Source organism: Zosterops lateralis (assembly GCF_965231275.1).
Source record: "Zosterops lateralis genome assembly, chromosome: 4".
Taxonomy (NCBI): domain Eukaryota; kingdom Metazoa; phylum Chordata; class Aves; order Passeriformes; family Zosteropidae; genus Zosterops; species Zosterops lateralis.
Genome location: NC_139765.1, coordinates 51,189,187 through 51,204,588, shown reverse-complemented (window position 1 = coordinate 51,204,588; position 15,402 = coordinate 51,189,187). Strand labels below are relative to the sequence as shown.

At 39.2% G+C, this 15,402-nt stretch overlaps 1 protein-coding gene across 1 annotated transcript in view; it reads right to left on the bottom strand.

The window, feature by feature from the left end:
• Positions 1–3,934: 3,934 nt before the first annotated feature.
• KCND2 (potassium voltage-gated channel subfamily D member 2) overlaps positions 3,935–15,402 on the bottom strand; it is a 264,779-nt gene continuing 253,311 nt past the window's right edge. The window contains exons 4-7 of the mRNA XM_083858786.1: positions 13,785–13,883; positions 12,124–12,219; positions 8,883–9,130; positions 3,935–7,104 (exon numbers count right to left, since the gene is read on the bottom strand). Coding sequence (XP_083714912.1) covers positions 6,927–7,104; positions 8,883–9,130; positions 12,124–12,219; positions 13,785–13,883 — 621 coding nt within the window. The 3' untranslated portion in view covers positions 3,935–6,926. The remainder of the gene's footprint in view (positions 7,105–8,882; positions 9,131–12,123; positions 12,220–13,784; positions 13,884–15,402) is intronic.

Genomic DNA, 15,402 nt, shown 5'->3' with positions numbered 1-15,402 from the left:
CAAAAACCAAAACAAAAAAAGTCAGTACAAACCACAATCGTGGAATTCTTGATTGTAGATTACATGTGCACAGCTACCTTTGGCAGTGAATTACTGCTGAATGTAAGGAATTTCACTTAAGTAGTTTAAAAAAAGTAATGTAAAAAGAAATATAAAATTCCTTTTTTCCAGGAAACCTCAGCCCTTAAAGTTTTACCTGAGAGAGTGTCTGTGGAAGCTCCCTTAGCCATACTTCAAATATTCCTAGGCTTTACATACAAGGACTGTTCACACTGTCGTGGGGGTTGCCTGTGTATCTTGTGTCCAGGTTAGAGCTCGTCAAGGAACAAACATGGCTATCCAAGCTAAGGGGATGTCTTGGGATTTAGAGATACTTAGTGCCCAGGTCATTTGGCGTTAGGCTGTCTGGATGATGAGTTATGCACTGCCTTCAGGTGTGGATAGGTTTCTTTAACAGCAAGGGATTGCTTTGGGGAGGCCTCCTTGACACAGAACCAAGCTCCAAAAGCAGTGTTTATGGACTTCCACAACAATGAACATTTGCAGTCGGGAAAACCTCACTTGGGCTTGGCTACCCAAATCCTGAGCCAGTCTATGTTCTGAGCAAAAAATCTTTATAGTTTGATTATTTAGCCACATTTGCAGAAATAGGTCTCATCTGTAAATTGCGGCACTTAGATTTTTTTCTTTGACTGCTCAGACTATGAGGTGCCTGTTTTTCTAGGGCTTCTTCAAAGAGCCTTGAAATTAATTGACTAGGCTATGGTAAGCCTGCTCTTTTCCTGTAAAGCGTTAGAATCTATGTAGGAGAAAGACTGCTTGGCAAGACAGGAACATTTAGAGATACTTGAGGCAGTGAAAACTACCTCCTCTTATTTTTTTTCCCTCAGTTTTACAGGAGTACTTGGAGAAGGATGGTATGATTTTTGTTCTCTGCAGCATGAAGGGTAATGAAGTAAATCTTTCTTGTAGCAAACAACTACAGAGATGGTCCTTAACATTTTTCACAGAGCACTCAAGGATGCAAGTGTATCAGAAAAATAGGCCACTTCCTGGCAGCACCAAGGTTTGTGTTCAGCCCAGTGACAATACTGAGTCCATGGGACTATGCCTATTTCTGTGGGGCTGGGCATGCTTTTAAGAGGGAAAAATCACTATTTCTGGTCCTTGGACAAGGTATTGATTCATTTGCCAACAGGTTGTATGACAAGATTTTTGGAAGGAAAGAGCTGTATTTTCTTCTTTATAGCTTTTCATTTTGTAAAAGCATATATTAATATAAGGGACTATATAAAGAATGAATAGTAAAAAATAGGCTGTTGGTCACAGCAATTATATAGTTAAATATGGTGGAGGAAGGAATTTATAAATAGCTTTTAAAGTTTTTATTGCAAAAACATTGTATTTGGTCTCAGAGCATGGTGCTAATAATGCTAAGGTTGCAAGCTCAATCCCCATATGGGCCATTCACTTAAGAGTTGGACTTGGTCCTGGTGTGTCCCTTCCAACTCAGAATATTTTGTGATTCTGTAAGCTATACAGAAAAATAGATTATTAAAGTGTTACGACATTGAAATACTAAGGGTTTGCATGGCATAGTAGTGGGGAGGCTACGGGGTGATTTCTGTGAGAAGCTTCCCCTGTGTCTTACAGAGCCAGAGCCAACCAGCTCCAGCATGGACCCATTGCTGGTCAAGGCTGAGCCCTTCAGTGACAGTGGTGAGCCCTCTGGGATAGCTATTTAAGAAGCAGAAAAAGTGGTTGTGGCAATATCAAGTGCAGCTGGAGAGAGGAGTGAGAGGAACAGCTCTGCAGGCGCCAAGCTTGGTGAAGAAGGAGGGGCAGGAGCTGCTACAGGCACCAGAGCTGAGATTCCCCTGCAGCCCGTGGTGCAGCAGGCTGTGAGCCTGCAGCCTGCAGAGGTCCATGGGGGAGCAGGGATCCACCTGCAGCCCCTGGGGAGCCCCACACCAGGGCAGGTGGATGCCTGAAGGAAGCTGTGACCATGTGCATAACCCTCACTGGAGCAGGCTCCTGGCAGGACCTGTGGAGAGGAGCCCATGCTGGAGCAGGTCTGCTGGAGGTATGTGTGATCCTGTGGGGGACCCATGCTGGAGCAGTCAATGAAGAACTGCAATCTGTGTGAAGGACACCCCTTGGACAAGTTTGTGGAGAATAATCCCCCATGGAAGAGACCCTATACTCAAGCAGGTAAAGAGTGTCAGAAGCCCTTTCTGGTAGGAGGAAGGAGCATCAGAAAAAACATGAACTGACCACAGCCCCCATTTCCTGCCTCCTTGCACCTCTGAGGAGGAGAAGGTAGAGAATTCAGGAATAAAGTTGAACTTGGGAAGAAGGGAAGGATGGAGGAAAGGTGTTTTATTTTTTATTAACCTATTTGGATTTGATTGGTAATAAATTAATTGCACCAAGTGAAGTCTGTTTTTCCTATAACAGCAGTCAGTAAGCGATCTCTTGCTGCCTTTATCCCAACCCAAGATACATTATTTTGTAATATTTTCTCTTCCCTGCCCAGCTGAGAAGGGAACTGATAGAGTGGCTTTGGTGTACATCTCACATCCTGCCAGTGTTGTCAGCCCACCACAAGCATTGCATTTAATTCATGCAAAATGCTGTTGTTGAAGTGAGATTGTATCTAAAACTTCCTGACTTGTGTATGATTGACTACTTCGTGTTAAAAAAAAAAAAGTGATGTCCCAAACTTATGAGAATTTTTATACATCTACTTCCTTTTTATTCAGCACTCCCCCACTTCAGTTGTGCATACGTACTGTAAAAATGTAGACAACTAGATGTACATGCAGGTAGGAAACTAAGCTGTCTGGATAATTCCATATATCTTCTGGACATTGCCAATCTATATATAGTGTTCACTCCTGACACTCTTACTCTTTTAGCCACATGTCCCATCAGCTGATGGCTCCTCTAGAATAGATGATAGTCCTAAAATATTCCCATAGACAGTTGTAAAATAAAGCCCTTGTGGGCCACAGATGCAGCTAAGACAGCTTATGACCTCCTAAGCACCCTCCCTGCCCAAAATTTAATGATATCCTGTGGCCTCAGTGATTTGTCCTCCTCCAGATCAGCTCCCTCTCTGAAGGCCCTCCTTCTCTCTGCAGCAGCCGAGGCTGTGGAAGCTTTCTCTTGCTGTGAAAGCCTTCTCTTGGTGGTCAGTGTGCTTCCACCAAGAGTATATCCACAACTTCAAAATGTAAAGTGTATATTTTTAGTTTGTCTTCTGTAGCTATTTTATGAGGGGACAGTTGTTCTCAAAAATGCTCTGGGATGATTCACAGACAGGTGTTACTTTCATCTTTCCCCACCACCCAGAGCAGTGAGCTCCTTGCACAGGCAACCATCACGTGCCAGTGCTGATCAGCATCATCTGCACCTATTTGCCCTTTATTAGTGATCATGGTGTGTTGTTACCCATTCTCATGCTACAAAAAGAGTTTGATCTTCCCTGTGCACTAATATTTTATCAAGGGAATTAGATACAGGTATGAGGAGACTGTAGGTTGAGAAGTTCATCAGAGCAGTTTGGTTTTTGGATGTACATAAGGGACATTTTTTAAAGTACAATTGGAGTTCATACTGCTGGAAATAATGCTCCAATTTTCTCTGCTGCTGCAGGCTAGGAAGGGAAAGATGAGATGGCTGGTCTCTCAGGAGAAGGGCAACTCTGTGTAGTGGAGCTGTGGCATCCTGGTCTTGATGACCTCTAGTTTGGTTTCGATACATATCTTCATTCATATCTTGCCTGGAATTACTGTCTAGGACATTTGCTGACTTCAGATTAAGTGTTCCTTCCAAATCATTAGAGGGGAAAAAAAACCTGTCATGAATAAGTTATTGCAAAACCAGGTTGACCCATTCAAGCATGCAGATGTTTTATTTAAATATTCCTCAAATGTCTATTTATTCAGCATAACACGTGTATTATGCTGCCTTCTGAAATACGATATATGACTGTCAAACAAAATTGTCAAAACAACAACCTTGGTTTCTTTGTATGATACACAGAAATAATTACATTTCATGTACAGTACAGATGCATTTTACACAGTCATCAACAGTCATTCACTACCAAAACAGCATTTAAATCACCTAAAACACCAAAAAAATATGTATTTCCCAAATTCAGAATAAATTAATGGTTTTGCGCGTGACATATGGAAATAGGAGACAAGACTTGAATTCTGAAAAATCTTACTAAATTATCTCTTAAGCTGCATTTTAAAAATGAAAATACAAGTTGCTTCAGGGGTATAACTGTTATGCAAGTGTATTGCTGTAGTGCGTTCTTTCTACTGCCTATGAACAGGAGAATAAAGAGCTTTAAAAAGACACATGACCTGATGGAGTCAGTAGGTTTCCTGGGTTGTGTGTAGTCTGTACCAAAGTAGGTTTAGTAACTGCCCCTTTGCATTATTTAGCTGATATAATTAGTCATGAAGTACCATGTGACATAAAGACGTTGTGGCAGTTTGCTGACATCAAGGCAGTTTTTATATCAATAACTGTTTGACAAAAGGTGGGGACCAAGTATCAGTAGTCATGCGTAAAAGTAGGATGCAAGTAAAAACTCTAATGTGTTCTGCCTCTCCTTTAAATCCATTAAAGTTTATGTAACCTACCAGCTTCAGCAGATCTGCTGCAGGGTGGGAGAGATAGCAATGCTGGGTAATAGACTTGGGCAGTGTTGTTCAGAAGGATCACCCATCCTCTGGCTCAGAGCACAGCCTGTGCTTCTGCACTCTGATCTTTGAAAGAAATGGAGAAGTTCACTTTGCAATGAGTAAATCCTTCTGATTTGAAAAAAAATTGGGAAGTTAATTGCAAATTAACCAAGAATGCATTAATTTCAGAATAAGTAAATTATAAGATAAAAGAATAATGAATGGCATTATCTACTCTTTTTACTTGCAGTTTAATTCTAATATGTGATGCTGTATTTTGGTGTATATACTGTAGCATGATAGTCTGTCATCTACTCTTCACTGTTGACAGGTAGAGAGAAAGACCAGTATTTGTGTGCAAGAAAAAGTGTATCATCAGCAAATTTCAGTTTTTAGTGGGTATTTTAATGTAAATTTTCAGATCAGTAGAATGCTAGCAAATACTATACTGAAACATACACTACTCAAACTATTAAATAACTGTGTTAATCATTTATTGTAATGGCATCTAATGCACTGAGCGTTTTGATTTATATGCATATTTTATTTTGCAGACATGCAATTATTTCTGATCCAGTGTTTTTTGATGTATATATGTATGTATTGATATGCACATATTCTGTGTATATTTGATGTATATGATGTATGGTATGTCATGAATATAAGAAGCATTATGATACATCTAATGTATTCTCATGAAGAAAAACTACACTTTTTTTTTATCGAGAAAGTTCTGATAATGTCAATGTCTTTTATAAATGAAGCCAAGAAGCCTTAACTTGTAAAGCCTTCATATTAGCTTTTAGGCCTGCCCATGTTAGCAAATTCCAATTGAAATCAATTATTTTTTTATAGCTTTGGGACTCAATCCATTATTCTCTCGTTGTTCTTAGGTAATTGAATATTTTTCACACTATATAAATTCTCAAACAAGTTTTAAGATGCAAGTTTACAGATAATTACAAAACGAATTTAGCCATCATTTTCACTGAGTGTTTTTCAGTGTCTTCCAGTGTAGCTAATTCTCCAGATGCTGCAGAATGTAAGAAAGGAACATTTGGAGACAAGTGTTAGCTGATCCCCAAAACACCTTTGTGGTAATTTTAATTCAAATAGGATTGCTCCTGTAGCAGTAAACTGTGACAAGAAGTTTGTTCGGAAAATACAGAAGTAGACAAGTTGTCTGTGGAAGAATGGACTGTTGATTCATCAGCGTCCTTGAAATCCCAAATGATACAGTTATGTTGGAGTGGGCAACAAAGTGTCAGAAATAGAAAACAGTGAACAAAAGGAGCAATGACTGAATAGCAATTTGTGGTGTACAGTTTGGCTGTAAGATTATTTAAATGTTTGCCATTAGAAGTGTATAGTGTAGATGAAGTTGTGTAAAATACCTTAAAAAAAAAATCCTGATTCCTGATACAACAGGTGTACAATGACTTATTGCAGTTGTAACAGTACCTAGGAAGCAAGATAAAACAATAGTAAATACTGTACTAACTGAATACCTTTAGTTCACTAATGAATGTTTGAGTAAGAAATACTGCATTTTTCAAAGGGAAGTTATTTGTACAACTACCATGGAACATTAACAATCAGCTTGTTGTAAGTGCACGGAAATGCCCCTTTCTACAGTATTATTTTTATCATGCCTAATCTGAAAAACAACAAAAGTAAACTGAGATCACAGCTTCAAATAATTTCAGCATGCATTATGGTTGTAGTTCTTTCAGTCAGTACAAACATATTTCCTATGAGCATTTTTTCGTTCATTTTTTGACAGTCCTTCAACAAGTTTGTGGTTTATTAACAGGGAAAAAAAAGACATGTTATCAAAATGTTTCTTGTTGTTTTGCATTCAGCAGGAACACAGGTTTCTATTTTTTCATTTGTGTTTTTTTTTTCTAAAAAGAGCTTTTGTGATAAGAAGAAGCATCAATGGGGACATTTCATTGTGCTCATATAGTAAAGTCAGGATGGTCACAGAAGATTCCACCGCGTGTCAGTTCTGACAGGGGTAAGAAACTCCTTTTGGTTCACACCCTACGACACCAAACCCCACAAAGTTTGTTTCTCCTGAACCTCTTGCTCTGCAGCCACTGGCACACTCGTCAAGGGGCGTTGTCTTTGTCAGCTCTCTCCTCATTCCTCATGACTCATTTTTCACTGCTCGAGCTCAGCTTCCAAGTGGTCTTTATGCTAATTTATAAATAATTCCTTGTTTTATAATGCAGATACTCTGACAATGTTTCCTCCCGAATACTCAGGAGAGTCTGGCCTATCATCTCCTTCAGGTGTGGTGACTGGAGGTGTTGGGATGCTGATTATTGCTGTAGTGACGTAAGGCTGCTCACAGTTTAGTTTAACGCACTCTTCCACTTTGGCATTTAAGCTGGAACGGCTGGAGGAAGAAACAAAAATCCATGAATAATGAAAGTCCACATTACCACAAACCTCTCGAGCCTGATTCCATTCCCTCAGCCAGCCATCTCCATCCTGCCCCACTGGAGAGCTCTAACTACAGAGCAGCACCACCCCACTGCCCTGTACCCCAGCAGCTGGCGGTCCATGGCTATGCTCATATCCGTGTCCCTTTCTCCCTTCCTTCCCACCATTTCAGCACTTCTCAGCCAATCACCTGTGTTTCTGAACAGGGGAAGCATTGCAAAATTAGCACAGCCAAGTTGCTTACTATGCAGAAAAGTGGAAACTAAGGGCCAGTCCAAGTCTCCTGCATATTCCTCAATGCCATGCTTATTTAAGAACATTTGGATAGTAGGAATAGTTTCTTCACTGAAATGGCTTCTTCACAGACGTTGGAACAGGCTACCAATGGAAGTGGTTTAATCACTACTCTTGGAAATGTTCAAAAGGAATGTAGATGTGGCTCTTGGAAACGTTGTTTAGTGGTGAACATGGTGGTGCCAAGTTAATAATTGCCTTCAGTGACCTTGGAGGTCTTTTCCAACCCTAGTAGTTCTGTGTATATTCTGTTTCCTCAATAGTAAGGCACTCTATTATATGCACTAATTAAGTTTCCCTTCATATGTTCTTGGGGTTGCTGTAGTACCTCCCCATTGTAAAAGACTTGAAAAACTCAGACTATTTCAAGGTGAAGCTGGCATTCTGTGTTTGTGGAGTTTTTTTCTAGCACAAAGTTGGTGCTTTTTATTTTTATATGCATGGCATCAGGAGGTATGGTGCAGGCAAGTCCTCTAGCAGAAAAAGAATGGATCCAGGCAGAGTATTTCCTGGAAAACTAAGATAGATTGGAGCTTTGTGCTGGCCAGGAGATTTAATTCTGCAAAACAGCTGAAAAACTTCAGTAGTTCAAAGAGTTCCAAGCTGTTGGATTGTTCATGGACATGAAATCCAAACATAGTAACTATACAAAGGAAGCTACTCAAAATGTAGCTTAACAAGACAATCTCTATAGCAACTTTTATTGAAAATACTTCTTTATTAAAGGGTGGCATGAGTGAGATCCATAGAAAATACTTCTGTGTCTCCTGAGACCTTTGCTGTGTTTTCAGAGGTGATATTTGGATATATGTGAAAGCCAAATATTTTACTTTTGAGCATGCAGGGACATTCAGTAAATTACAGACTCTTAAAATGAACTTCCCTCACTTTTGTAATAACTCCTCAAACTAGGAAATACATTTTTCTTATACATTTCATATTTTTTTTATTTAGAAGAGTCTTCCTTATGGCTATTACACTTAGGACTTTGGGAATCAGTTTTATTTCTCTGCTCTGCAGAAATGCAAGGAAGTATCATTTCCTATGCCTCTGAACCAAAAGGGCCAGACAGAGCAATTGCTCATCTCGTGTATCTGAACTGGACAGTTTTCTATGTGAAATTTTTCTTCTTAGGCATTTGGCCATGGCATACAATATTTGGTGCTCTATTTTATTTGGGGTCCCTCGATGCTGTTTGCTGCAAATAGGGCATGGTAGTTTGTGAGAAGGATCTGAGAGGGCAGAAATGGACAGTGACAGAGACTGTTTTATTATTTTGGATTAAGTTTTAAGCAGAGGAAGCACAGTACCCATTTTTAGATGAGTATTGGGCTCTTCAGCCTCACTGCCTGCCTGGGGAGGCCACACCACCTTTGTCTCTCTTCCCCAACAAATCCAGGGGCCTCAGCTCTCTGCATGCTGATACACATGAAGTACCTGTTGGACAGAGGCGTCCTCTCCACACATCTGATCTGGATGGTGCTGAGCTCCTGCACGCTGCCGGGGCGGCTGCCGCTGATGGCGGTGTTGGGGATGCGGTACGTCTTTTTATGTCTGCGGGAGCAGCAAGTGCTGGTCACGCCTTGCTGCGACGAGAGAGAGGGGCTGTGGCTCGGGGGCCTGTTCACGGTGGAAACCTCCATACAGCTCTCTTCATAGAGTTGCTCATCCACAAACTCGTGGTTCTAGCCCAGAGGAATCCAACAAAGGGACAAAGCGCACACAGAAAGATAATTGAAGTGAACATATTATTCATGATTGTTTAGCGGCTTAAATTGACACAACTGAATAAACTGGGAAAGTTAGCTTATTCTTGATTATAGTGTTTAGCCCATATTAGTCTGGGCTGAATACCAATACAAATGTAAACACTGGAACAAAATTAACAAGAAAATGTTAATCCAAATTATTTTGCAAAATAGCATGTGATTGTAATGTAGTTTGCATTATAAATATCTGTATAATCTTTGAAGTGCCACAAAATAGAGGATTATGTTTATTAATAAAATGCAAGTGGTGCTTATGTAAACACTCTAAATGTCAGGTGAAAATAAATAAGATTTATTATATCGAACTATAATACAATAAAATTCATAAATATTTTCCAGATAAGTTTATAAGACTTTCTTTTGAATTACATGTTAGAAATCAGGATCTGAAACAACATTTTTTGAGGTATGCATCTATCTAAAAGAAAAATATTTAAACAAATAGAAATTTTGATTAGAGGAGATGAGATAGTTATTTTTAAGCATCCAAAATGTTCCTAGTTACTCTAGATGGATGTATCAAAAAGGAGTTTAGAGAACCAAGCATTTTACTTAAATGAAGTACTCTTTATTAATGCAGTCTTTGCTTAATCCTAGCAAAGGCAGTAGCTTTACAGAGTGGTTGCAAAGATGAATCCAAATTCACTCAAATAGCCAGTTTACATTAATTCTTCAAGTGATTAGGGAATATTTCACATCCAGTCACAATTTCCACATTTTCCTTGTGTGCAAAAGAGTGTGAAATAAGGTGTTGCTTATGGTGGCAAGGGAGAGGAGGAGATGCAGGGAAGTGGGAGAAGTTTTTATACTCATTTAAAACTAAGCAGAGATTGATATATGTTTGCATGCAGTTTGAGAAAGCCTCCTTTTTCAAGAGAACTCTTTCCATTTCCACTGCTGGAATTAATACTGCTGTGTATCCCAAAAATGTTTTAGGGGAATTGTTTAAGGAGTGTTTTATGAATTGTTTTACACTCAGTCTCAGGTCAAATTTGTCAGCCTGTTGCATTTTTGTGTATTAAAATGAGGTAAATTATTTTTCCCCTAAAAGATTTTTGCTCTAATTGTAAAGGCACTGATGTTTTTCAGAATTGCCATATGGGGCCAATATAAAATATGTGAACAAATTAAAGAGAGTAAAAACTCTGGCCAACCGTTTGCGACAAATGGAAATACCTTTGTAGGCATAACATTTTTATTTCCATTTCTTCTGTTCTTCTTCACTCAGACATAAGTTTGTGTGAATTAAGAGGTGTTGAAGAATGCAATCTTCAAGTGATAAGCAAAAAAAGAACTTGCTTGACAAATGACTTTTATAAGGCATATGTCAATCACAATCAAGATTTTGAACATGATCACAGAGTAGGCATAAAATTCAGAGAGAAAAATAACCTAATTGCTCTCATGAGATTACAGGGGCTCTCAGGGGCTTCCAGTATGTTTGCCAAGAACTCTGTTATTTTTCTGATTAAAATAATTTTGTGCTTCCTAAAACTTTTATGGAGCAATGATTAAAGAGTTTTATCGACTGAACTTTTAATATAGAGTGGAAACAGTTTGAAGTGCTATAATGGCAAAAGTTAATTGATTTAATTATACTTATTAATTAAATGTTCCTTAATTAGCTAAAAGTAATTTGTAAAATATAATTTTTAGTGCAATTAGTTTCATTATGAATGTAGTCTTCACAGAATTCCATAACTTTGCCCACTCTGCATTTCTGAGGGTGGGTGAGATCTTACCCTACTGACTTTTCAGTGACAGAAAAGAGAAAATATGCCTTTTCTCAGTATCATGATGCTTATACCACAAAGGATGGTGAGAGTCTTAAGAAGACACACCACCCTTTCTGTTCTTCAATGAACCAGAAACTTGACAGTTTCCAAATGCTGGGGCCTAAAACGTCAAGTTCCCACTAAAATTTTAGGCATGCATCATCTCCAGATTACAACTTGGAACTGCTGCATGTATTTTTGTGTTAATATATCATAGGAACTCAGGGCCAGTAGCAGGACCCAATGGAAGAAAAAAAGAATGTAGATCCAAGAAACAAGATAATACTTGTTTTATAGACTTCATTTTTTGAAGAAAAATTTAAAAACAAAAGTTGGAAATTTTACAGATTCCACCATTATGATTAGAGGAAAGGTGAAACTTCAAGAGGTGAATTCAACTCCTACCAAACGAATAGAAATTTTTTCCATTATTTCAATGACAATTTGACAAGACATGTGGTTATAACTCAGAGTTTTAAATATGTTTGCAATGTTCAACAGTGGAAAAAATTTAAAGGCAAATTACTATTATCAGGTTCTGCTACAAAATGTCTCAAAAAAGTTTCAAAAGGACCTGGCAAGAATCTTAGCAAAAGAAACCACAGTGTGCCCTGACTAGGAAGTGAGGCCTTCTGTCCTATAGCACATTTTATAAAATTAATACTTCTAAAGTAAGAATGGAGGAGACATAAGCACAATAAGCAGATGGGTGATGTATTACTAAGTGATGTAAGAACTGGGCCCTTTTATTTCAAAGAAATGTCATCAAAAGGAGAACATTCAATTTCACACATATATATCTCAGGTTTTCATTTATCAAAATTTAGCAATGTTTGTTGTGAGAAAAATTTTACATCTTTTTTGTTTGTTTGTTTGTTTTGAGGGGGATGTTCGGGGGTTTTTTTTGAGAAAAAGCAGAAAGACTTTCATCGTGATCTCCATCAAATGTAGCAAAAGCTGTATCTCTCTGTTATTTATATGCATTGGGTATAATGCCTTAAAATAACATAAAATGGCTTTTTTTCCAGCTAACTACTTCAATATAAAGGCTCATTAATTAGAAGAGATAACTGAAAACATTGAAAACTAGACTGGTGTTGCAATTCACAGGAAGACACAGTTCTCTTTTCTTACCGTAGTTTTTTCCAGGCAGTGAAGCAGGTGGTGGTGCTGTGTTTCAAAGGAAGAGCCAGATTTGCCAACAAAGGCCTGTTCTTCTTCATTGGAGGACTGTTGATACATAGAACACTGTATTATTCTCAATTTTGAACAAGAGGCTTCTTATCCAAATATTTGATCAGAACTAATCTGGATTGTACATGGTAGCATAACTGCACTGATTCATCTACAAAGTATAACAAATATTATTTTGCACCTTAATTTTCTCTTGCTTTTTTAAACTCAAACAATTTTCTTTCCTTCCCTTGCACCTCCTTTTAAATGTTTTCATCTTAGTTATTTTATGCATGGATAAGATAATACAATTTACAAGTGTTATCGACACATAAGCTTTTAATGTTAGATCTACACATGCTTAAAATTTTAATCAGTTTAAGTTACAGTAAAATATTTGGTTTTCCTGAGAATGTGCCTCATTTGAAGAAAACTAAAAATAGTTATCCTCCCAGGATCATTTCATAGCACTAAAGAATTAGTGGGATTGCTGCTTATGCAAAAATTCATGTCAGGGATCCCAATCTACTGGGTTTAGAAAGCGTATAGCAAATGTTACTGACATAGAATGAAGAATTAAATAGAAAGCATCCACTGTTTATTAATTGCTTTCATAATTATTCACTAGAAAGCAAAAACAAACTAAATAGGGGAGGAAGTGAGATAATAGAAAAGAATACAATTAAACCTTGGGATATTTGAAATCTGCATGATAATTAAGCTATTTGGTGTCTTTTTAATTCAAATATTTGAGTTCTTTCAGGCAGAAGAGGAAACAAGGGCTCTGACTTCTCATCTTTTGTGCTAGACAGGACAGATGGATGGACAGCCACTTCCTCCTCTTCTGGCTATAGGTTAAAGTATCCGGCTGTTTAACACATACTGAACAGAAAGGGCATAGAGGAATAAAAGCCTTCCTGTATCCCTCAGGGAATACCCTAAATGCCAGAAAATGGCAGGGATTAAAAACCACTCTGTCTGCAGTCTTTCTCAGCTGGGTACAGCTTTGAGCAGCCAAGGGGCTGTCTCCCAGCAGCGTGGGTCACTGTGGATCCCAGTCCCAGCTGCTGGTTCTGGCTTCCTTGGTGGAATGAGCAGGGAATTTGCATCAGACAACATTAGATTACAATGTATTTGAGATAATCACCGAGATTCTCCTTAAACCCAAGTAGGTGCTTTGAGTGAGCACTTTACAACATCCCTCTGTGCAAACAGTATTCAAGAACTGCCTTTTCCTTTACTGATGATGGAACCTGGTTTTGTCACCCATGTTCTACCAGTTTAAAGCCAAGTGAGATAAATCCAACCCACCTCCTAAGAGGCAAATGCTCTGTACTTTCCTTAATGAATTCTTCTACAGGATCAAACTCCAAAAATGTGGGTTGCATTGAATCCAGCATTTCTTATCTGGACATTTCCCTTATCTCTTAATATCCCACCATCTATTCTCACAAGCTTCCTTTAACTGTAGTAATTGTCCAGTTTATCCTTCCTTAATCTACTTCTCAAGATAATATTGCCCCAAAGCCCCAAGGTGACTCATCCTGGTAGCAAGTAGAATAAACTACTTCTGGGCTGTCATTAAATGGTTACTCCAGAGGTGGAGGGAACACAAGCATTACCTGTTGCAGCTGGTTACTCAGCAATCCATTGCGTTTGCTCTGCATGTAGGCATTAGCGCTCCCACTCTTTGCCGCGCGGATTCGAGCCAGCCTGGCTTTCTGTGTAAATACACAAAATGAAGAGTGTCATTTGTACTCATAGCCATTATCCTGTTTATCTAAAACTGCTAATTGGAATCAGCTGCTTATGAATACCGATCTCACAGTGACTGACAGACTGCACTGCATCCATCCTCCAGGTGGAGCAAATCACAAGTGTCTTCCCATTTAAAATGCATAGGATAGAAGTTTTTATTTGTTTGCATGGATCAACTACTAAGAACAATGAGTTTGGAGACGGGATTAGACAGATCAGTATGGAAGTGCTGCCTTTTATTTGACATTGCTGCAACTGCCACTCCTTATATCTTGTGGAGCAGAAACATGGACATCTATTTCAGTTGCTACTGCAGTGAAAATCTCCTTAAAGGGAAATAAATGGTTCAGAAAAAAAGTAATATTGTGACATGTATGAGTGGGTTTCTCAGAGTCTTCTGGGTTTTCGGAGTACCAAAATGTGACAGTGCTTTTATGCTGTCTCCCAGCTAAGTTCCTGAATATTTGCCAGGCCATTCATAGAATCACAGAATGGTGTGGTTGGAAGGGGCCTTAAAGGTCATCTAGTTCCAAACCCCCACCATGGGCAGCGATCCCATGCACTACATCAGGTTGCTCAGGGCCTCATCCAGCCTGGCCTTGAACCACTTCCAGGGGTAAGGCATCCACAACTTCTCTGGCAACTTGTTCCTGTGCCTCCCCACCCCCTTAATAAAGAACCGCTTTCTAACATCTAATATAAACCTGCCCACTTTCAATTTTAAACCACTGTACCTTGTCGTGTCACTATCTGCCTGTATAAGAAGTCTCCCTCTTTTTTATAAGTCCCTTTTAGGTACTGGAAAACTGCTCTAAAGTCTCCCTGGAGACATTTGTTTTCCAGGCTGAACAACACCAGCTTTCTCAGCCTGTCTTCATAGGAGAGATGCTCCAGCCCTTGGATTATCTCTGTGAACGTCCTTTGGACCTGCTCTAACAGGTCCACGTCTTTCTTGTGCTGAGGACTCCAGAGCTGAATGGAATACTCCAGGTGGGCAGATTAGAGTGGGAGAACCACCACTCTTGCCCTCCTGGTCATGCTGCTTTTGATGCAGCCCAGGATGCAATTGGCTTTCTGGGCTGTGAGTGCACACTGCTGGCTCATGTTCAGCTTTTCATCCAGAGGATTCTCAGGTCCTTCTCCACTGGGCTGCTCTTAATTACTTCCTCTGCCAGCCTATATTCATATGTGGAATTGTCCTGACAAGCACCTTGCACTTGAATTTTTTGATTTTCAGAAAGTTCACATGGGCCTACTTCTCAAGTTTGTCCAGGTCCCTCTGGATGGCAGCTCTACCTTCTGTTGTGTCAACTGCCTTCCTCACCTCTGTGTCATTGGCAAACTTGCTGATCTCACTGCTGTTGTCATTGATGAACATGTTGAAGGGCACCAATCGCAAGACACATCCCTGAAAGACACCACTCCTCACCAGCCTCCACCTACCTCTTCAAGTCTGTCAGTATAACCAGACTTAGTACTTAT